At 50.6% G+C, this 22,231-nt stretch overlaps 1 protein-coding gene across 1 annotated transcript in view; it reads left to right on the top strand.

Moving 5' to 3' along the window:
- Nucleotides 1–22,231, top strand: part of frmd4a (FERM domain containing 4A) — a 128,898-nt gene that overhangs the window by 62,364 nt on the left and 44,303 nt on the right. Inside the window, 7 exon segments of the mRNA XM_033040192.1 lie at nucleotides 57–141; nucleotides 3,157–3,213; nucleotides 6,309–6,331; nucleotides 13,273–13,356; nucleotides 17,247–17,312; nucleotides 19,019–19,076; nucleotides 21,795–21,881. Of these exon segments, the coding sequence (XP_032896083.1) occupies nucleotides 57–141; nucleotides 3,157–3,213; nucleotides 6,309–6,331; nucleotides 13,273–13,356; nucleotides 17,247–17,312; nucleotides 19,019–19,076; nucleotides 21,795–21,881 (460 nt within the window).

The following is a 22,231-nucleotide window of genomic DNA, read 5'->3' as shown; positions in this document are numbered from 1 at the left end:
GGCCACAAGGACAGGGTGGTGACCTTCAAGCTCACGTCTGCCCCTTGTATCTGCAGGTTCTACATCGAGAGTATCGCCTACCTGAAGGACAACGCAACCGTGGAGCTCTTCTTCCTCAACGCCAAGTCTTGCATCTACAAGGTGGGAAACAGGTTGTATCTCATGGTACACACACGCTGCCTGACCCGCTGAGTTGCTCCAGCACTCTGTGAAACGTCACCTATCCATGTTCTCCACAGATGCTGCCTGACCCGCTGAGTTACTCCAGCACTCTGTGAAACGTCACCTATCCATGTTCTCCACAGATGCTGCCTGACCCGCTGAGTTACTCCAGCACTCTGTGAAGAGTGTTTTATCGTTGTGTGTCTCAGATAGAACAACGACATTCTTCCTTGCTGCAGCACAACAGAATATGGGGACATTGTACACTGTAAACAACATAATAAACAAGAAAATATATTTCAGAGTGTGTGTCTATAACCGGGTGCTCCGGTTTCCTCCCACATACCAAAGACGTGCGGGTTTGTAGGTTAATCGGCCCCTCTGTAAATTGCCCCCTAGTGTGCAGGGAGTGGATGGGAAAGTGGGATAACATAGAACTAGTGTGTGTACGGGTGATCGATGGTCAGCACGGGCTCGATGGGCCGAAGGGCCTGTTTCCGTGTTGGTCGGGTGGTACCACGACAGAGACTGGGGGATGACAGCGTTTCACATCTGCTTGTTGTTGCAAATCAATTAATGTGGGCGTCACGGTGGTGCAGAGGGTAGAGCTGCTGCCTCACAGCGCCAGAGACCCGGGTTCCATCCTGACTACGGGCGCTGTCTGTACGGAGTTTGCACGTTCTCCCCGTGACCTGCGTTGGGTTTTCTCCGGGTGCTCCGGTTTCCTCCCACACTCCAAAGACGTGCAGGTTTGTAGGTTAATTGGCTTCTGTAAATTGTAAATTGTCCCCAGTGTGTGTAGGGTAGTGTTAGTGTGCGGAGATCGCTGGTCGGCACGGACTCGGTGGGCCGAAGGGCCTGTTTCCGCACTAGTTCCGTCCTACACACCAAGGAAAGTTGCAGAAACCAATTAACCTACAATCTTGTCCGTCTTTGAGATGTGGGAGGAATCCGGAGCACCCGGAGAAAACCCACGGGGAGAACGTGCAAACTCCACACACACAGACAGCGCCCGTAGTCAGGATTGAACCCGGGTCTCTGGCACTGTGAGGCAGCAACACTACCCGCTGCACCACCCTGGTATTTGAGTGTACACTAATGTAACTGGGTACAATCTTCAGATCCCTGAATCATGACCACCTTACACAGATGCTGCCTGACCCATTCAGCCATTCCACCATTTTCTGTTTATTTTCACTTGAACAGGTACATGGATAGGACAAGTTTGGAGGGATAAGGGCCAAACGCAGGCAGATGGGACTAGTGTAGATGGGGCATGTTGGTCTGGTGTGGGCAAGTTGGGCTGAAGGGCCTGTTTCCACACTGTATCACTATGTTGGGGGAGTCCAGAACCAGGGGCCACAGTTTAAGAATAAGGGGTAAAGCCATTTAGAACAGAGATGAGGAAACACTTTTTCTCACAGAGAGTGGTGAGTCTGTGGAATTCTCTGCCTCAGAGGGCGGTGGAGGCCGGTTCTCTGGATACTTTCAAGAGAGAGTTAGATAGGGCTCTTAAAGATAGCGGAGTCAGGGTATATGGGGAGAAGGCAGGAACGGGGTACTGATTGGGGATGATCAGCCATGATCACATTGAATGGCAGTGCTGGCTCGAAGGGCCGAATGGCCTCCTCCTGCACCTGTTGTCTACTGTCTTTGACATGGCCTCGAGCGGTCTGTAACAGGTTAATCTTCAGGGGAAAACTGCCCCTCTGTGAAATTTATGGGGAGAAGGCAGGAGAATGGGGTTGGCAGGGAGAGGTAGATCAGCCATGATTGAATGGCGGAGTAGACCCGATGGGCCGAATGGCCTAAAAGTTAACAAAACCATAATGAAAAGGACACAGAGTGCTGGAGTAACTCAGCGGGTCAGGCAGCATCTGTGGAGAACATGGATAGGTGACGTTTCACAGAGTGCTGGAGTAACTCAGTGGGTCAGGCAGCATCTGTGGAGAACATGGATAGGTGACGTTTCGGGTTGGAAACTCGATTCAGGAAACAATTGAGAAAGTTTGCGTTTGACCCAGCCGGTTCTGACGTGATCCACGGACCAGCAGCTTGCCCTGTGGTTAATGTTTGGTTAATGTCTGCACGGCTCGGCTGTTAACCCTGTGTGTTCCCCGGACTGTCCTGGCTGTGTGTGAGGGTGTGAGTGCCCCTAGTGTGGGGGGGAGGGAGGGGAGGAGGGGGAGGGGGTGTGTTTGACCGCACTGGCCTCGGGGGGTCGTGGCTGTGTGTGTGCGGTGTATAAGCAGCTTCCGTGTTACTGGAGACTGTGATTCTCCCCCCCACCTTCCCCCTCCCCCCGGCCCCTCACCCCCAGTCTCTGCCTTTGTCGTGGGGACCTCCCTGTCTGGAACCCGCCCCCCCGCCCCCCCCCACACACACAGCATCACAACAAGTGGGTGACGTTGGTGTCTGTCTCTCCCCCGCCCCCATCCCCTCCCCTCCCCTCTCCTCCTCCCTTCATTCCCAGCACGCCTGCTTCCACTGCTGGCCGGGCAGTCCATCAGAGGTGAAATCTCTCAGTCGCTCACCTCCCTCGACACCCCTCACTGCTCCCCCTCTGTGTGTGTGTGTGTCTCTCTCTCTCTCTCTCTCCCTCCACCCCTCTCTCTCTCTCTCTCTCTCTCCCTCTCCCCCTCTCTCTCTTTCTCTGTCCCGCTTTCTCTCTCTCCCTTCCCCCTCTCTTCTCCCTCCCTCGCTCTCTACCTCTCCCCTCTCTCTCTTTCTCTATCTCTCCCTCCCTCCCTCTCTCGCTCTCCTCTCTCACTCTCCCCCTCTCCCCCCTCTCTCTCTCCCTCCCTCTTCACTACCTCTCCCCCCTCTCTCTCTCCCTCCCCCTTCCCCCGCTCCCCTCTCTCTCTCCCTCTCTGGGTGGCCCAGTGAGTGGGCAGTACTGTTGGGGGGGAGGGGGGGAGGGGGTGTGAAAGGCAGCTGATATTCTCTTGCCCCCCCCCGCTGGGTGTAACGGCCGCTTGTTCTCCCCCCCCTCAGGAGCTGATAGAGGTCGACACTGAGGCCATATTTGAGTTGGCAGCCTACATCCTGCAGGTAAGAACACGGCGTCATAGATACAGGCCCTTCGGCCCGACTTGCCCATACCGGCCAACATGCCCCATCTACACCAGTCCCAGCTGCCTGCGTTTGGCCCACATCCCTCTAAACCTGTCCTATCCATGTACGTGTCTAACGATGGGAAAGTCCCAGCCTCAACTACCTCCTCCGGCAGCTTGTTCCATACACCCACCACCCTCTGTGTGAAAAAGTTAACCCTCAGATTCCTATTGCATTTTCCCCTTCACCTTGAACCTATGTCCTCTGGTCCTCGATTCCCCTACTCTGAGCAAGAGACTCTACCCGATCTATTCCTCTCATGATTTTGTACACCTCTATAAGATCACCCCTCATCCTCCTGCGCGCCATGGAATAGAGACCCAGCCTGCTCAACCTCTCCCTGTAGCTCACACCCTCTAGTCCTGGCAACACCCTCGTGAATCCTCTCTGCGCCCTTCCCAGCTTGGAGGGATGTTGAGCATTGCCCATGTCCTGCCCTCAGTTGAGCTGGCAACTCCACCCCCCTAAAGCTGATCCTGAACCCCTCAATAAAGTGGCACGGTGGCGCAGCGGGTAGAGCTGCTGCCTCACAGCGCCAGAGACCCGGGTTCCATCCTGACTACGGGTGCTGTCTGTACGGAGTTTGCACGTTCTCCCCGTGACCTGCGTGGGTTTTCTCCGGGCGCTCTGGTTTCCTCCCACACTCCAAAGACGTGTAGGCTTGTAGGTTAATTTGGTAAAAATTGTAAATTGTCCCTAGTGTGTGTGGGATAGTGTTAGTGTGCGGGGATCGCTGGTCGGCACGGACTCGATGGGCCGAAGGGCCTGTTTCCGCGCTGTATCTCTAAACTATTTAAACTAAACTAAAGTATAAATGTCACCAGAAGGATGGTTTTTGGTGGTGTCTGATTAGACACATAGAAAATAGGTGCAGGAGTAGAGGCCATTCGGCCCTTCGAGCCAGCACCGCCATTCAATGTGATCATGGCTGATCATCCCCAATCAGTACCCCGTTCCTGCCTTCTCCCCATATCCCCTGACTCCGCTATTTTCAAGAGCCCTATCTAGCTCTCTCTTGAAAGCATCCAGAGAACCGGCCTCCACCGCCCTCTGAGGCAGAGAATTCCACAGACTCACCACTCTCTGTGTGAAAAAGTGTTTCCTCGTCTCCGTTCTAAATGGCTTACTCCTTATTCTTAAACTGTGGCCCCTGGTTCTGGACTCCCCCAACATCGGGAACATGTTTCCTGCCTCTAGCGCGTCCAAACCCTTAATAATCTTATATGTCTCAATGAGATTCCCTCTCATCCTAATAAACTCCACAGAGTGTACAAGCCCAGCCGCTCCATTCTCTCAGCATATGACAGTCCCGCCATCCCGGGAATTAACCTTGTAAACCTACGCTGGACTCCCCCAATAGCAAGAATGTCCTTGCTCAAATTAGGGGAAGAAAACTTCACACAATACTCCAGCACTTTTGTGTGTATCTTCGATTCAAACCAGCATCTGCAGTTCCTTCCGACTCATTATTGCGGAGACACTGGGCATGTCTGGAAAGTTGCTGCAAGCTTTTTGTTTTATATTGTGTCTCTTTTTCACTGCGAACAAGGTTTATCTTTGGAGAAAGAACATTTCATGCCACAGTTTGTCCACAGAGTTGGAACTAACTATTTAGCTCGGGGAGAAACTTATTGTGTCAGTCCAGACTTGCACTGGAAAATTCCGCTGACTCGTTAAAGTCCATGAAAGGCCGGCCTATTGAAGATTAAACAACGCGCCTCATTCTCTCTTTGTGTGGCTTTGTGTCTGTAACTAGTGAGAGGGGAACAGGGAGTTTTACTCGAACGCTGGCCATTGGCTACAGGGAGAGGTTGGATTGTTGCCTCTGGAAGGCTGGACGTTGAGGGGAGACCGGATAAAATTGTGCGAGGCGTGGATAGTCCTTTTAATTTAGTTTAGCTTAGAGAAACCCACCGAGTCCGCGCCGACCAGCGATCCCCGCACACTAACCCTGCCCGACACACACACACACTAGGGACAAATTCACATGTGCACCAAGCCAATTAACCTACAAACCCGCACACCTTTGGAGTGTGGGAGGAAACCGGAGCACCCGGAGAAAACCCACGGGGAGAACGTGCAAACTCCGCACAGACAGCGCCCGTAGTCGGGATGGAACCCGGGGCCTCTGGCGCCGAGAGGCAGCAGCTCTACCCGCTGCCCCGCCGTGACGTCCCATGACTGCATTGAGTTTACGGAGTTACTTAATTCTCAGCTGGTTGTGAATCGCTGACAGCCTCGTTGGTGTTCTAGTGGATTGACGACCCTTGGGTTTGTGGAATAACTCAGACGCTGTAAGCAGGCTGCAAATGTTTCTTAGGTAGACGAAAATTGCTGGAGAAACTCAGCGGGTGCAGCAGCATCTATGGAGCGAAGGAAATAGGCGACGTTTCGGGCCGAAACCCTTCTGGAAATAGGCGACGTTTCGGGCCGAAACCCTTTTGGGTTTCGGCCCGAAACGTTGCCTATTTCCTTCGCTCCATAGATGCTGCTGCACCCGCTGAGTTTCTCCAGCAATTTTGTCTACCTTCGATAGATTCTTGATTAGTGCGGGTGTCGGGGGTTATAGGGAGAAGGCAGGAGAATGGGGTTGAGAGGGAGAGATAGAACGACCGTGATTGAATGGCGGAGTAGACTTGATGGGCCGAATGGCCTAATTCTGCTCCTATCACTTAAGAACATGAACTTATAGCGCCAGAGACCCGGGTTGGATCCTGACTATGGGCGCTGTCTGTACGGAGTTTGCACGTTCTCCCCGTGACCTGCGTGGGTTTTCTCTGGGCGCTCCGGTTTCATCCCACACTCCAAAGACGTGCAGGTTTGTAGGTTAATTGGCTTGGCGTAAATGTGAATTGTCCCCTAGTGTGTGTGGGACAGTGTCAGTGTGCGGGGATCGCTGGTCGGCACGGACTCGGTGGGCCGAAGGGCCTGTTTCCACGCTGTATCTCTAAACTAAACTAAAGTGTTTGGATTGTATGGATGATGTTTTTGTTCATAATTCATTGATGTTATTTTTCTTTCATCCTCTGCAGGAAGCTAAAGGTGACTATTCGAGGTAAGCTTGACCGGGTCACGTGGACCTGTGTCCTAAACGGTTCCTCTCCTCTCCCAAACCCAACGCGCTCCTCTACAATTTGTCTTCAATGAAGTCTCTGGTGGACACAGAGTGCTGGAGTAACTCAGCGGGTGCAGCAGCATCTATGGAGCTAAGGAAATAGGCAACGTTTCGGGTCGAAACCCTTCCGGGTTTCGGCCCGAAACGTTGCCTATTTCCAGAAGGGTTTCGGCCCAAAACGTTGCCTATTTCCTTCGCTCCATAGATGCTGCTGCACCATAACTCAGCGGGTCAGGCAGCATCTGTGGAGAACATGGATAGGTGACGTTTCACAGAGTGCTGGAGTAACTCAGCGGGTCAGGCAGCATCTGTGGAGAACATGGATAGGTGACGTTTCACAGAGTGCTGGAGTAACTCAGCGGGTCAGGCAGCATCTGTGGAGAACATGGATAGGTGACGTTTCACAGAGTGCTGGAGTAACTCAGCGGGTCAGGCAGCATCTGTGGAGAACATGGATAGGTGACGTTTCGGGTCGGGACTCTTCCTCAGCCTGAGAGTCAGGGGAGAGGGGCACAAGAGATGTAGATGTTGACGTACAGGTTTGTAGGTTAATATAAAATTGTCCCTAGTGTGTGTAGGATAGTGTTGGTGTGCGGGGATCGCTGGTCAGTGCAGACTCGGTGGGCCGATGGGCCTGTTTCCGCGCTGTATCTCTAAACTAAACTAAGTGCATCTTGCAAGGGCACTGTGTTTAATGGTGTGACGTGCTGTAGACGACAGCTTTGTACGTGTGGGATACAAGTCTGGTCATTCATTTATCAAGGTGACTTTGAATCTTGGCTGTACGTGTGGCACGTCTAGAGTGCGTCTGGCACATGGTTTTGGATGTCACCCAAGCTGCGATCCAAAGTCATCTTGGCATTCAAAAGAGAGTTTTATACTTCTGCTAGACAAAAAATGCTGGAGAAACTCAGCGGGTGAGGCAGCATCTGTGCAGAGAAGGAACGGGCGACGTTTCGGGTCGAGACCCTTCTTCAGACTAGTCAGGGATAAGGGAAACGAGATATAGACGGTGATGTGGAGAGACAATAGACAACAGGTGCAGGAGGAGGCCATTCGGCCCTTCGAGCCAGCACCGCCATTCAATGTGATCATGGCTGATCATCCCCAATCAGTACCCCGTTCCTGCCTTCTCCCCCATATCCCCTGACTCCGCTATCTTTAAGAGCCCTATCTAGCTCTCTCTTGAAAGTATCCAGAGAACCGGCCTCCACCGCCCTCTGAGGCAGAGAATTCCACAGACTCACCACTCTCTGTGTGAAAAAGTGATTCCTCATCTCCGTTTTGAATGGCTTACTCCCCTTATTCTTAAACTGTGGCCCCTGGTTCTGGAGATAAAGAACAATGAAGGAAACAGGCCATTGTCAGCTGTTTGTTGGGTGCAAATGCGAAGCTGGTGCGACTTGGGTGGGGGAGGGATGGAGAGAGCCGGGGCTACCTGAAGTGAGGGAAATCAATATCCATACCACGGAACTCTAGTGTCTGTGTGATTTGCTCGTGTACACCTCTTCACGTGGAGAACGTTGCCGCGTTTACAGCCCACATTCCAGCAGCCGCTTAAACGTGGAGCGCTAGTTACCTGGTCTAACAAACAGCTTATTGGTTCAAGTTTAATCATCACGCGACACTTGTCAATCGACCTTCGAAGTTGCTGCTGCTGGCCACATGGTTTACTCTGAGCTCACCATGGTTACCTGACCTTGAATTTCACTGTGGAGGAAGCAACTGCAGACGCTGGTTTAAATCGAAGGCAGACACAAAATGCTGGGGAAACTCGGCGGGATGGGCAGCATCTGTGGAGTGTCTATCTTCAGTTTAAACCAGCATCTGCAGTTCCCTCCCGCACAAAACATTTGTGAGTTTAGTTTAGTTTATTGTCACATGTAGCGAGGTACAGTGAAAAGCTTTTTGTTGCGTGCCGGAGGAGGTAGTTGAGGCTGGGACTAAGCAGTTAGACTGGTACATGGATAGGACAGGTTTGGAGGGACAAGGGCCAAACACAGGCAGGTGGGACGAGTGTGGATGGGGCATGTTGGTCGGTGTGGGCAAGTTTGGCCGAAGGGCCTGTTTCCGTGCTGTATCACTCTGGTTTTAGTTCAGTTTAGAGAAACAGCGCGGAAACAGGCCATTCGGCCCACCGGGTCCGTGTTGACCAGCGATCCCCGCACACTAACACTGCCCTACACACACTAGGGACAATTTACATTCAAATCAAGCCAATTAACCTACAAACCTGCACGTCTTTGGAGTGTGGGAGGAAACCGGAGCACCCGGAGAAAACCCACGCAGGTCACGAGGAGAACGTGCAAACTCCGTACAGACAGCGCCCGTAGTCAGGATGGAACCCGGGTCTCTGGCGCTGTGAGGAGGTAGTTCTTTGCAAATGATATCGCTCTGGAGGAAGGATTATAGATCGACAATTCTCGCAGCTTGTAACTCATTTCAGTCCATTAGTGCAGTTCCTGTCTTGGCAATAAATATTTCAGCTTACGGTAAAGTGCCGGCCATTAGTGGGAAATGGTGAATGAACAGCTGACAGCTGATGCTACACAAACCTGCCCTTCACTTGCCCTGAAACATTCCCAAGAGGCTGACGTCTCTCCCAGGACAAACTTAATGGGAATGACACATATCAGTCGTACCGCCCACAAAGCCATTCGCTGCCTCACAGCGCCAGAGACCCGGGTTCCATCCTGGCTACGGGTGCTGTCTGTACGGAGTTTGCACGTTCTCCCCGTGACCTGCCTGGGTTTTCTCCAGGCGCTCCGGTTTCCTCCCACACTCCAAAGACGCGCCGGTGAATTGGCTTCAGTAAAGATTGTAAATTGTCCCCTAGTGTGTGTGTAGGATAGTGTTAGTGTGCGGGGATCGCTGGTCGGCACGGACTCGGTGGGTCGAAGGGCCTGTTTCGCGCTGTATCTCTAAACTAAACTAAACTGGACACGTCTAATGAAGCGAACAATATCTCCGCCTCCTTGCCCCCTTCCCCAACGCTGGTCAACCCGCAACGTCGCCCTGGTTTCTGAAGACAGATGGCACAATGGGCTAAGTGTTCGGCTGGCAACCGGAAGGTAGCCGGTTCTAATCCCGCTTGGAGTGCATACTGTCGTTGTGTCCTTGGGCAAGACACTTCACCCACCTTTGCCTGTGTGTGAATGTGTGTGAGTGATTGGTGGTGGTCGGAGGGGCCGTAGGCGCAGATTGGCAGCCACGCTTCCGTCAGTCTGCCCCAGGGCAGCTGTGGCTACAGAAGTAGCTTACCACCACCGAGTGTGACTGAGGAGTGAATGAATAATGCGATGTAAAGCGCCTTGAGTATTAGAAAAGCGCTATATAAATCCCATCCATTATTATTATTATGAAGAAGGGTCTCGACCCAAAACGTCGCCTGTTCCCTTCTCTCCAGAGATGCCGCCTGTCCCGCTGAGTTACTCCAGCACTTTGTGTCTATCTTCGTTGTAATCCGGCATCTGCAGTTCCTCCCCACACATGATACTCCCAGTGCAGCCTGACCAAGAGGCCTAAAATCCTGCATCGTGACTTTATGGCTTTCTGTGTTGCATTTTAAACATTATAACGCAAGTTACTTGAATATAAAAATACTTTTGTGCCCCTATCGGGATTTGTTTTATTGCCCGAATAAAATGTCCCGTAACAAAACACTCGGGGCAAGAGTACTTTGATAACATTTAGAACATTTTGGCAGCATGTAAAAACAAACCTTAGACTTTGCTTAATATGAACAGGGTTCATTAACAATTATTTATGGTCGGAGGAGCTTGTGGTTCTGTAGTCTAGCGGTTAAGTTACCGGTTTAGGAGGCAGTGGCTTGGCCCATTGATACAAAGAACTTGAGTTCAATTCCCACCACAGCAACTCGGAAATTTGAAACCCAAAGATTACTCAAATAAATATGGGATTTTTTTTTCATTCCTTCGTCTCCCCGCTCCCGTCCGGCAGAAGGTACAGAAGCTTGAAAGCGCGCACCACCAGGCTCAGGAACAGCTTCTTCCACTCTGTTATCAGCCTTCTGAACGGCCCTTCCTTAAGCTAGGGTGCTGTCTGAGTGTGTGGAGTTTGCACGTTCTCCCCGTGACCATCGTGCGTTTCCTCCGGGTGCTCCGGATTCCTCCCACATCCCAGAGACGTGCGGGTTTGTAGGTTAATCGGCCCCTCTGTAAATTGCCCCCTAGTGTGTAGGGAGTGGATGAGAAAGTGGGATAACATAGAACTAGTGTGTGAACGGGCGATCGATGGTCAGTGTGGACTTGATGGGCCGAAGGGCCTGTTACCGTGCTGTACCTCCAAGCTAAGCTAAGAATCAGATCTTACTTCCAAAGGGTGCCGACCAGAAACGTCACCTATCCATGTTCTCCACAGATGCTGCCTGACCCGCTGAGTTACTCCAGCACTCTGTGAAACGTCACCTATCCATGTTCTCCACAGATGCTGCCTGACCCGCTGAGTTACTCCAGCCCTCTGTGAAACGTCACCTATCCATGTTCTCCACAGATGCTGCCTGACCCGCTGAGTTACTCCAGCACTCTGTGAAACGTCACCTATCCATGTTCTCCACAGATGCTGCCTGACCCGCTGAGTTACTCCAGCACTCTGTGAAACGTCACCAATCCATGTTCTCCACAGATGCTGCCTGACCCGCTGAGTTACTCCAGCATTGAAGAAGAAACTGCAGATGCTGGAAAATTGAAGGTAGACAAAAATGCTGGAGAAACTCAGCGGGTGCAGCAGCATCTATGGAGTGAAGGAAATAGGCAACGTTTCGGGCCGAAACCCTTGCTTCAGACTGATGTGGGGGGATGGGGGGCGGGAAGAAGAAAGAAAAAAGGAAGAGGTGGAGCCCGAGGACTGAGGGAGAGCTGTGAAGGGGAAGAGGCAGCAAGCAGACAGAAGGTAGTTGAGGCCAGTTCATTGGCTATATTTAAGAGGGAGTTAGATGTGGCCCTTGTGGCTAAAGGGATCAGGGGGTATGGAGAGAAGGCAGGTACAGGATACTGAGTTGGATGATCAGCCATGATCATATTGAATGGCGGTGCAGGCTCGAAGGGCCGAGTGGCCTCTACTCCTGCACCTATTTTCTATGTTTCTAAGGGCTGCCGGAAATTGGAGAATTCAATGTTTATGCCGCTAGGTTGCATCTAGTTACTCCAGTGTTTTGTGTTTGTTCTCTCACTTTCAAAGCTTTGTTCCATTCACCGCATGCCCTCCACTCCCCCCCTCGCGCCCCCCCATGCCTTGTCAAGTATCCCAAGAAGTTGCCCTTGGTCACAGAGAGGGGCAACAGCGGTGTGACCAGTCCCAGCACACGCCTCTCTCTGTCACACCCACAGGACAATGCCCTTAAAGATTGTTTTAAACCTACTTAACGAGGCCCTGGGTGTAGAGACTCTGACTTAACTAAAGAGGAACAGATGTTGGTCTTCAGAGCGTTACATCTGTTCTTATTCATACACACACACATCATAATCAAGGACCAGTCTCACCCCCGGCCACTCCCTCTTCTCCCCTCTCCCATCGGGCATGAGGTACAGAAGTGTGAAAACGAACGCACACCTCCAGATTCAGGGACAGTTTCTTCCCGGCTGTTATCAGGCAACTGAACCATCCTACCACAACCAGAGAGCGGTCCTGAACTACTATCCACCTCATTGGTGACCCTCGGACTATCCTTGATCGGAGGTAGACAAAAATGCTGGAGAAACTCAGCGGGTGAGGCAGCGTCTATGGAGCGAAGGAATAGGCAACGTTTCAGGCCGAAACCCTTCATCCTTGATCGGACTGTGTTGGCTTTACCTTGCACTAAACGTTATTCCCTTATCCTGTATCTGTACACTGTGAATTATGTATTGCCTTTCCTTAAGAATAAGGGGTCGGCCATTTCGGACTGAGATGAGGAAAAACCTTTTCACCCAGAGAGTTGTGAATCTGTGGAATTCTCTGCCACAGAAGGCAGTGGAGGCCATTTTACTGGATGTTTTCAAGAGAGAGTTAGATTTAGCTCTTAGGGCTAACGGAATCAGGGGATACGGGGAGAAGGCAGGAACGGGGTACTGATTGGGGATGATCAGCCATGATCATATTGAATGGCGGTGCTGGCTCGAAGGGCCGAAGGGCCTACTCCTGCACCTATTGTCTATTGTCTATGAATGTTATTCACTTTGTTCCCTCTATCATGTATCTACGCTGTGGACAGCTCGATTGTAATCATGCTGGAGAAACTCAGCGGGTGAGGCAGCATCTATGGAGCGAAGGAATAGGCAACGTTTCGTGCCGAAACCCTTCTGGAAATAGGCAACGTTTCGGGCCGAAACCCTTCTGGAAATAGGCAACGTTTCGGGCCGAAATCCTTCTGGAAATAGGCAACGTTTCGGGCCGAAACCCTTCTGGAAATAGGCAACGTTTCGGGCCGAAACCCTTCTGGAAAGAGGCAACGTTTCGGGCCGAAATCCTTCTGGAAATAGGCAACGTTTCGGGCCGAAATCCTTCTGGAAATAGGCAACGTTTCGGGCCGAAACCCTTCTGGAAATAGGCAACGTTTCGGGCCGAAACCCTTCTGGAAATAGGCAACGTTTCGGGCCGAAACCCTTCCGGGTTTCGGCCCGAAACGTTGCCTATTTCCTTCACTCCATAGATGCTGCTGCACCCGCTGAGTTTCTCCAGCACTTTTGTCTACCTTCGATTTTCCAGCATCTGCACAGTTCCTTCTTAAACATCGATTGTAACCATGTGTTGTCTTTCCGCTGACTGGTTAGCGCGCAACAAAAGCTTTTCCCTATACCTCGGTACACGTGACAATGAACTAAACTCAACTCCACTCATGGTCCTGGTCTAAACCTGCCATCCTTCCCAATATTCTGTTGCAGTAACGATGTGACGCGAGCGGACCTGAAGAAGCTGCCGGTTCTTCCAACACAAGCCCTGAAGGAACACCCATCCCTGGCATACTGGTGCGTACTGGAGCCGTGTCAGGAGTCAAGAGGGTTTTATTGTCATGTGTCCCAGATAGGACAATGAAATTCCTACTTGCTCCACGCAGCACAACAGAATACGTAAACATAATACAAAAAGTCAAGGAGGACCCTCTCGAACGTCTACAGGTGCACAGTAGAGAGCATGCTGACCGGTTGCATCGTGGCTTGGTTCGGCAACTTGAGCGCCCAGGAGCGGAAAAGGATGTAGAAAGTTGTGACCACTGCCCAGTCCATCATCGGCTCTGACCTCCCCACCATCGAAGGGGATCTATCGCAGTCGCTGCATCAAAAAGGCAGCCAACATCATCAAGGACCCACACCATCCTGGCCACACACTCATCTCCCCGCTACCTTCAGGTAGAAGGTACAGGAGCCTGAAATCTGCAACATCCAAGTTCAGGAATAGCTGCTTCCCCACAGCCATCAGGCTATTAAACTCAACTCAAACTAACTCTGAATTATAACAGCCTATTGCACCTTATCTGTTTATTTATGTGTATGTATATACAGTCTATGCTGTATAGACACACTGAACTGTCTGTATTTATGCTTCCATATTCTGCTGTGCTGCAGCAAGCAAGAATTTCATTGACCTGGAAAATAGGTGCAGGAGGAGGCCATTCGGCCCTTCGAGCCAGCACCGCCATTCACTGTGATCATGGCTGATCGTCCCCAAGCAATAACCCGTGCCTGCCTTCTCCCCATATCCCTCGACTCCACTAGCCCCTAGAGCTCTATCTAACTCTCTTAAATCCATCCAGTGACTTGGCCTCCACTGCCCTCTGTGGCAGGGAATTCCATAAATTCACAACTCTCTGGGTGAAAAGGTTTTTCCTCACCTCAGTCTTAAATGACCTCCCCTTTATTCTAAGACTGTGGCCCCTGGTTCTGGACTCGCCCTTATCTGGGACACATGACAATAAAACTCTCTTGACTTGAAACGGCAGATAAAAGGTTCAGTGTGTCTATAGACCATATATACACAATAAATGTGCAATAATAATAATAGACTGTTGTAGTTCAGAGCTTGTTTGTTGTTGAGTTTACTAACCTGATGGCTGTGGGGAACAAGCTGTTCCTGAACCTGGACGTTACTGTTTTAGGCTCCTGTACCTTCTTCCCGATGGCAATGGTGAGATGGTGTGTGGCCAGGATGGTGTGGGCCTTTGATGATGTTGGCTGCCTTTTTGAGGCAGCGACTACGATAGATCCCTTCGATGGTGGGGAGATCAGAGCCGGCGATGGACTGGGCATTGGTCACAACTTGTATCTACCCTAGCCCAGAAGATCGGGAGGATTTTGCTGCTTGTGTTGTGGTTTCCTGGTGTCCAGCCCATGACCATGTGACAATTTATGAAAATTATGAGAAGGATCGGAATGCTGGACACGTCAGAACCTTTTAACCAGTGTTGACATGTTAACGTTCATAAGGGATAGGAGCAGAATTAGGCCATTCAGCCCATTCAGTCTACTCCGCCATTCAAACGTGGCTGATCTATCTCTCCCTCCTAACCCCATTCTCCTGCCTTCTCCCCATAACCCCTGACACCCGCACTAATCAACAATCTATCTATCTCTGCCTTAAATATATCCATTGTCTTGTGGCCTCCACAGCCGTCTGTGGCAATGAATTCCACAGATTCACCACCCTCTGACTAAAGAAATTCTTCCTCATCTCCTTTCTAAAGGACCGTCCTTTAATTCTGAGACTGTGCCCTCTGGTCCTAGACTCTCCCACCAGTGGAAACATCCTCTACGTATCCACTCTATCCAGGCTATCAAATACTAGAGGGCGTAGCATTAAGGTGAGAGAGGCAAAGTTTAAAGGAGACTAGACCAAGTGGGACCCGTTGGGTCTCTGTCACACGAGAGGCCTGGTCCCCCAACGCAACCCGTTCCCCAACGCAACCCGTTCCCCAACGCAACCCGTTCCCCAACGCAACCCGTCCCCAACGCAACCCGTTCCCCAACGCAACCCGTTCCCCAACGCAACCCGTTCCCCAACGCAACCCGTTCCCTCAACGCAACCCGTTCCCCAACGCAACCCGTTCCCCAATGCAATATTGCACCATTCACCTGCCTCCCTCTGCCATGGACTTTAAAAAAAATTCCAATTGCACTTCCCCTGCCTGCCACAGCAGTTCCAATTGCAATACCAATCGGCCTTCTCCCTCGTGTTGAAGCACTTGCTGTGATATCCCATTGAGGTGAAAAGTTCAGAGTGTTCCTGCCGTGCAACTTTGTACCAAAGTGTGTTGGAAGCTGGCAGGAAGGATTTTAACAGCGAAAATGATGTTGAATTTAGCTTTTTTAAAGCTTTAATCATCAATAACGTGAAATATTGCATGAATTCTGAAGGGAGCCTGATTACGGCGTGGAAGAGAAAAATGTGAGTTAGAATATGTAAAATTTTCAGCGTTAGCGCGTAGCGTTTTGAGGAAGAAACAAAACATACACACACGCACACACACACACACACACACACACACAGACACACACGCACACACGCACACACACACACACACACACACACACACACACACACACACACACACACACACCACACATACACATACACACACATACACACACACACACACACACACACACACTCCACACACACACGCACACCACACACACACACACACATGCACACAACACACCACACACACACACACACACACACACACCACACACATACACACACACATATACACACATACATCACACAACACACACACACACAACACAACACATACACACACTCCACACACACACATCACACACACACACACACACAACACAACACACACACACACACACACACAGCACAACACACTACACACACTACACACACACATACAACACACACTACACACACACACACCACACACACACACTACACCCACACAACAACGTCCACACACTACACACACACACTAACACATACCACAACACACACACACACACACACACACATACACACACACACACACACACACACTCACACACACACACTCACACACACCAACACACACACACACACTCACACACACACACACACACACACATACATACAAGATGAGACTTTTACTATATAGATAGATAGATGTGTGGGGAACACAAAAGTGCTGGAGAAACTCAGCGGGTGCAGCAGCATCTATGGAGCGAAGGAAATAGGCAACGTTTCGGGCCGTAATCCTTCTTCAGACTGATGGGGGGTGGGGGGGGGAGAAGGAGGGAAAAAGGGAGGAGGAGGAGCCCGAGGGCGGGGGGGATGGGAGGAGACAGCTCGAGGGTTAAGGAAGGGGAGGAGACAGCAAGGGCTAGCAAAATTGGGAGAATTCAACGTTCATGCCATCCGGACGCAAGCAGCCCAGGCGGAATACGAGGTGATGTTCCTCCAATTTCCGGTGTTGCTCACTCTGGCAATGGAGGAGACCCAAGACAGAGAGGTCGGATTGGGAATGGGAGGGGGAGTCCAAGTGCTGAGCCACCGGGAGTTTTGTGTACCTTCGATCTTCCAGCATCTGCAGTTCCTTCTTGAACACTAGCTGTGTGTGGTGCCAGGTTAAACTAATCTCCTCACACAGAGGGTGGGTGGGTGCCTGGAACGCGCTGCCAGGTGTGGGGGTGGAGGCAGACACGATAGTGGTGTTTAAGAGGCTTTTAGACAGACACGTGGATATGCAGGGAATGGAGGGATACGGATCACGAGCAGGCAGAGGGGTTTAGTTTAACTTGGCGTCATGTACGGCACGGACATTGTGGGCCGAAGGGCCTGTTCCTGTGCTGGACTGTCTACGTTTTATATTTTGTCAGTGTGTTAGAATTGTTATTAATGCAACATATTTGTTGGCTTTCAGTGAGGACCGAGTGATTGAATATTACAAGAAGGTGACTGGTCAATCACGAGGTCAAGCCATTGTGAAGTAAGTCCAACACTGCCTGCACGATGCACCCACTGCCAAGGGAAATGCCAGATATTACTGTCATCAACCTCATATGGTCATGTGATAGGAGCAGAATTAGGCCATTCGGCCCATCAAGTCTACTCCGCCATTCAATCATGGCTGATCTATCTCTCCCTCTCAATCCCTTCTCCCCGTAACCCCTGACACCCGTACTGATCAATAATCTGCCAAGCATCAGATCTCTTGGGTTTGGGCAGCTTACACCCCAGCGATATGAATATTGATATCGCTAACTTCAAGTAACCCTTGCTTTCTCCTCTCTTTCCAACCACCCCCCCCCCCCCCCCCCCCCTAGACAACGTACTAGTTTCACTGTTGTCCTGGTTAGTTTCATCATCAGTTACTCATTTTCACCGCAACCCACAGTACATACAGCGCGGAAATAGTCCCTTCGGCCCACCGAGTCCGTGCCGACCAACATATCCAATCACGAGCTACACAAAAGTGCTGGAGAAACTCAGCGGGTGCAGCAGCATCTATGGAGCGAACGAAATAGGCAACGTTCGGGCCGAAAACCCTTCTGGAAATAGGCAACGTTTCGGGCCGAACCCCTTCTTCCAATCAACTAGGTAGACACAGAATGCTGGAGTAACTCAAGCGGGTCAGGCAGGCATCTCTGGAGAGAAGAAAATAGGCAACGTTTCGGGCCGAAAAAACCCTCGCTGGAAATAGGCAACGTTATGGGAGGTGTGAGAGTGGGAGGGGGGAAGGTTGTGAGGGTCTCTCGGTCGCGGGTGCAGCAGCTCTAAGAGAGAAGGAAATAGGCAACGTTTCGGGCTTGAAATCCTTCTGAAATAGGAAACGTTCGGGCTCGAAACCCTGCTGAATAGCAACGTTGGGGTGGCGGGGTGCCGAAACCCTTCTGGAATAGGCAACGTTTCGGTCCGAAACCCTTCTGGAAATAGGGCAACGTTGCGGGCCGAAACCTTCTGTGAAATAGGCAAAACGTTTCGTGCCGAAACCCTTCTGGAAATAGGCAACGTTTCGGGCCGAAACCCTTCCGGGTTTCGGCCCGAAACGTTGCCTATTTCCTTCGCTCCATAGATGCTGCTGCACCCGCTGAGTTTCTCCAGCACTTTTGTCTACCTTCGATTTTCCAGCATCTGCAGTTCCTTCTTAAACATATATTTTACCTCTCTGCTTTGTTGTTAACTTCTCCCAAATTCTCCTTGATCCCAACAACGGCCGGTCTCCTTTCTCATCGTTACTTTTTTCAATATCTTTCATTCATTCGTTCCATATCTCTCGACATCGCCGTCTAAATCTCTCGTTCCCCTCTCCCCCGACTCCCCCGTCTGAGAAGCCTATAGCTCACACCCTCTCTCGTGTCTTGTTCGGCCGCCAGAAGGGGTAATGTGACCTAAATCCTTGCTTGATAACATCGCGACTGTAACGGGCAGAGTTATCGCTCCACCCGTTCATGTTAAACGGGAGAGCCATCTCGATCGCTCTCCGTGTTCCTGGATAACATTCTTAGATGTGTCTTTATTTTTGTAGGACGTTGCTAACTTGTGTTACTTTTTGTCGCTTGCTTTCCTCCTTCATTGCTGCATTCTTCAAGTAGATTAGAGGGTTCAATGTTTCGATGTTTCATTGAGATAGCACTGAGGAGGGGAGGGATATCGCAGCTTGTCTTCCAATTGTGCTTCTCTGCTTTCTCCTAGTTACATGAGCATCGCTGAATCTCTTCCCACTTATGGAGTCCACTACTACGCAGTAAAGGTACGCTATTTGTCATTGAAGTCGGACAGGTACGTGGATAGGACGGGTGTGGAGGGATACGGGCCAAACGCAGGCAGGTGGGACTAGTGTAGATGGGACATGTTGGCCGGTGTGGGCAAGTTGGGTCGATGGAGTGTTCCCACTCCGTCACTCTATGAGACAGGCACAAAATGCTGGAGTAACTCAGCGGGACAGGCAGCATCTCTGGAGAGAAGGAATGGGTGATGTTTCGGGTCGAAGGGCCGAATGGCCTACTCCTGCACCTATTGTCTAAAACCAGAATCAACAAATTTACCCGTAACTTTCTGGAAATTGGGGGTAAATTTACCTAAAGTTGGGAACCCTTGATCTCGGAGATCGCTCGCGACACAAAGATTCATCTGCGCCTCATGTACAGACCTACGCTTTGATGTTTTGTGTATTGCAGAAGGCACTTTATAGACAATAGGTGCAGGAGCAGGCCATTCGGCCCTTCGAGCCAGCACCGCCATTCAATGTGATCATGGCTGATCATCCCCAATCAGTACCCCGTTCCTGCCTTCTCCCCATATCCCTGACTCCGCTATTTTTAAAAGCCCTATCTAGCTCTCTCTTGAAAGTATCCACCACCCTCTGAGGCAGAGAATGCCACAGACTCACCACTCTCTGTGTGAAAAAGTGTTTCCTCATCTCCGTTCTAAATGGCTTACCCCTTATTCTTAAACTGTGGCCCCTGGTTCTGGACTCCCCCAACATCGGGAACATGTTTCCTGCCTCTAGCGTGTCCAAACCCTTAATAATCTTATATGTTTCAATAAGATCCCCTCTCATGCTCCTAAACTCCAGAGTGTACAAGCCCAGCCACTCCATTCTCTCAGCACATGACAGTCCAGCCATCTCGGGAATTAACCTGGTGAACCTACGCTGCACTCCCTCAATAGCAAGAATGTCCTTCCTCAAATTTGCACTTTTCCTTTCTTCCAAATGGTCTTGTAACAAATTTACATCTGGCACCTCGGGAAAGACACAGCAGATTAAACACAGCCCAATTCCACACCATTACAGATAAGCGAATGTCCTGTTACCCTTTCCATCTTATTTTATTGTTTTACGATCGCCATTTGTCGTTTGTCAAAAGAGAACAGAATCTGACTGCAATAGATTCTTCCCCTCCCCTTCCCAGCTCCCCACAGCCCACTGTCTCCGCCTCTTCCTTTCTCCTTCCCCACCCCCGCAGAAGTCTGAAGAAGGGTCTCGACCCGAAACGTCACCTATTCCTTCGCTCCATAGATGCTGCCTCACCCGCTGAGTTTCTCCAGCATTTTTGTCTCCCTGCAATAGACTGCAGGTGCTGTCTGTACGGAGTTTGTACGTTCTCCCTGTGACCTGCGTGAGTTTTCTCCGAGATCTTCGTTTTTGTGGGTCTTCTCCGAGATCCACAGGCTCAGTTTCAACCTTCTGTAAAGCACGCAATTACTATAACACTTGAAGAGGACTTTAAGTTGTTCAGCATTCAGCCCGTCCTTATCCCTTGCTGTCTTTGAAGCTTTGCGATTCATTTTTCACACCTGGAACAGCGGATACAGGAGATGAGGTTGGAGGAGGTGCAACTGAACTCATTTTACATATATTAGCTTTGAGATACAGCGTGGAAACAGGCCCTTCAGCCCACCGAGTCCGCGCCGACCAGCGATCTCCCCCGCACACTAGTGTAGGATAGTGTTAGAGTTAGTGGGATCGCTGGTCAGCACGGACCCGGTGGGCCGAAGGGCCTGTTTCTGCGCTGTATCTCTCATCTAATCTTAAAAAATATCTAAACTAACACTATCCCACACACACTAGAGCCATTTTGTACATTTACACCAAGCCAATTAAACCTACACACGTCTTTGGAGTGTGGGAGGAAACCGAAGATCTCGGAGAAAACCCACGCAGGTCACGGAGAGAACGTACAAACTCCGTACAGACAGCGCCCCAGACAGCGCCCGTAGTCGGGATCGAACCTGGGTCTCCGGCGCTGGAAGCCCTGTAAGGCAGCAACTCTACCCGCTACACCACCGTGATGCCCATATTATCTTCATGCTATTTTTTACAACCATACTTTCCTAGTTACCATCAACATTACACAGCTGACAAACAGACCCTTCGGCCCATCTTGTCTATCCCACCAAGCTGCCCCATCCAAGCTAGTTCCAGTGGCCTGCGTTTGGCCCAGATCCCTCTAAATCTGTCCTATCCATTTGAAGTGTTTGAATCCATTGAGCATTTGTCTGCACTGGGCCTGTACTCGCTGGAGTTTAGAAGGATGAGCGGGTTCCTCATTGACTAGATAGGGCTCTTAAAGATAGCGGAGTCAGGGGATATGGGGAGAAGGCAGGAACGGGGTACTGATTGGGGATGATCAGACATGGTCACATTGAATGGCGATGCTGGCTTGAAGGGCCGAATGGCCTATTCCTGCACCTATTGTCTATTGTGTTGAATAATTTATTATTGTACATAATATTGTAAATAGGTGAATAAATTATTATTGTTTATTTAAAACAATGATGAAGATGATGATGAATAAGTTTATTGGCCAATTATTCACATACAAGGAATTTGCCTTGGTGCTCCGCCCGCAAGTGACAACGTGACATACAGTGACAGTTAGGAATGACACATAAAACATTAAGGGTTTGGTTTCTGTGAGGAATCGTGAACTGGGGAATGCTGAGCTGTTATGTTTTCTCCCGACAGGACAAGCAGGGCATTCCCTGGTGGCTGGGACTGAGTTACAAGGGGATATTCCAGTATGACTACCATGACAAGGTGAAGCCCAGGAAGGTAAGGCCCCCAACGGCATCGAGCACTCTGCATCTGATATAAATGTATGTGTCCATCCTGTTATTCACTCTACGACAGATGGCTTAAAGATAGCGGAGTCGGGGGATATGGGGAGAAGGCAGGAACAGGGTACTGATTGTGGATGATCAGCCATGGTCACATTGAATGGCGGTGCTGGCTCGAAGGGCCGAATGGCCTACTCCCGCACCTATTGTTTGGCCTCACCGGTAGATTGACCGTTGAGGAAGGCAGAAGGTACGCTTGACCGGACAGCACGCAACAAAAGCTTTTCACTGTACCTCGCTACACGTGGCAATAAACTAAACTGCACTGAACAGAACTGGAGTTTA

This window comes from Amblyraja radiata, chromosome 21, assembly GCF_010909765.2.
Source record: "Amblyraja radiata isolate CabotCenter1 chromosome 21, sAmbRad1.1.pri, whole genome shotgun sequence".
Lineage (NCBI taxonomy): Eukaryota > Metazoa > Chordata > Chondrichthyes > Rajiformes > Rajidae > Amblyraja > Amblyraja radiata.
This window is presented reverse-complemented; position numbering and strand designations above follow the sequence as displayed.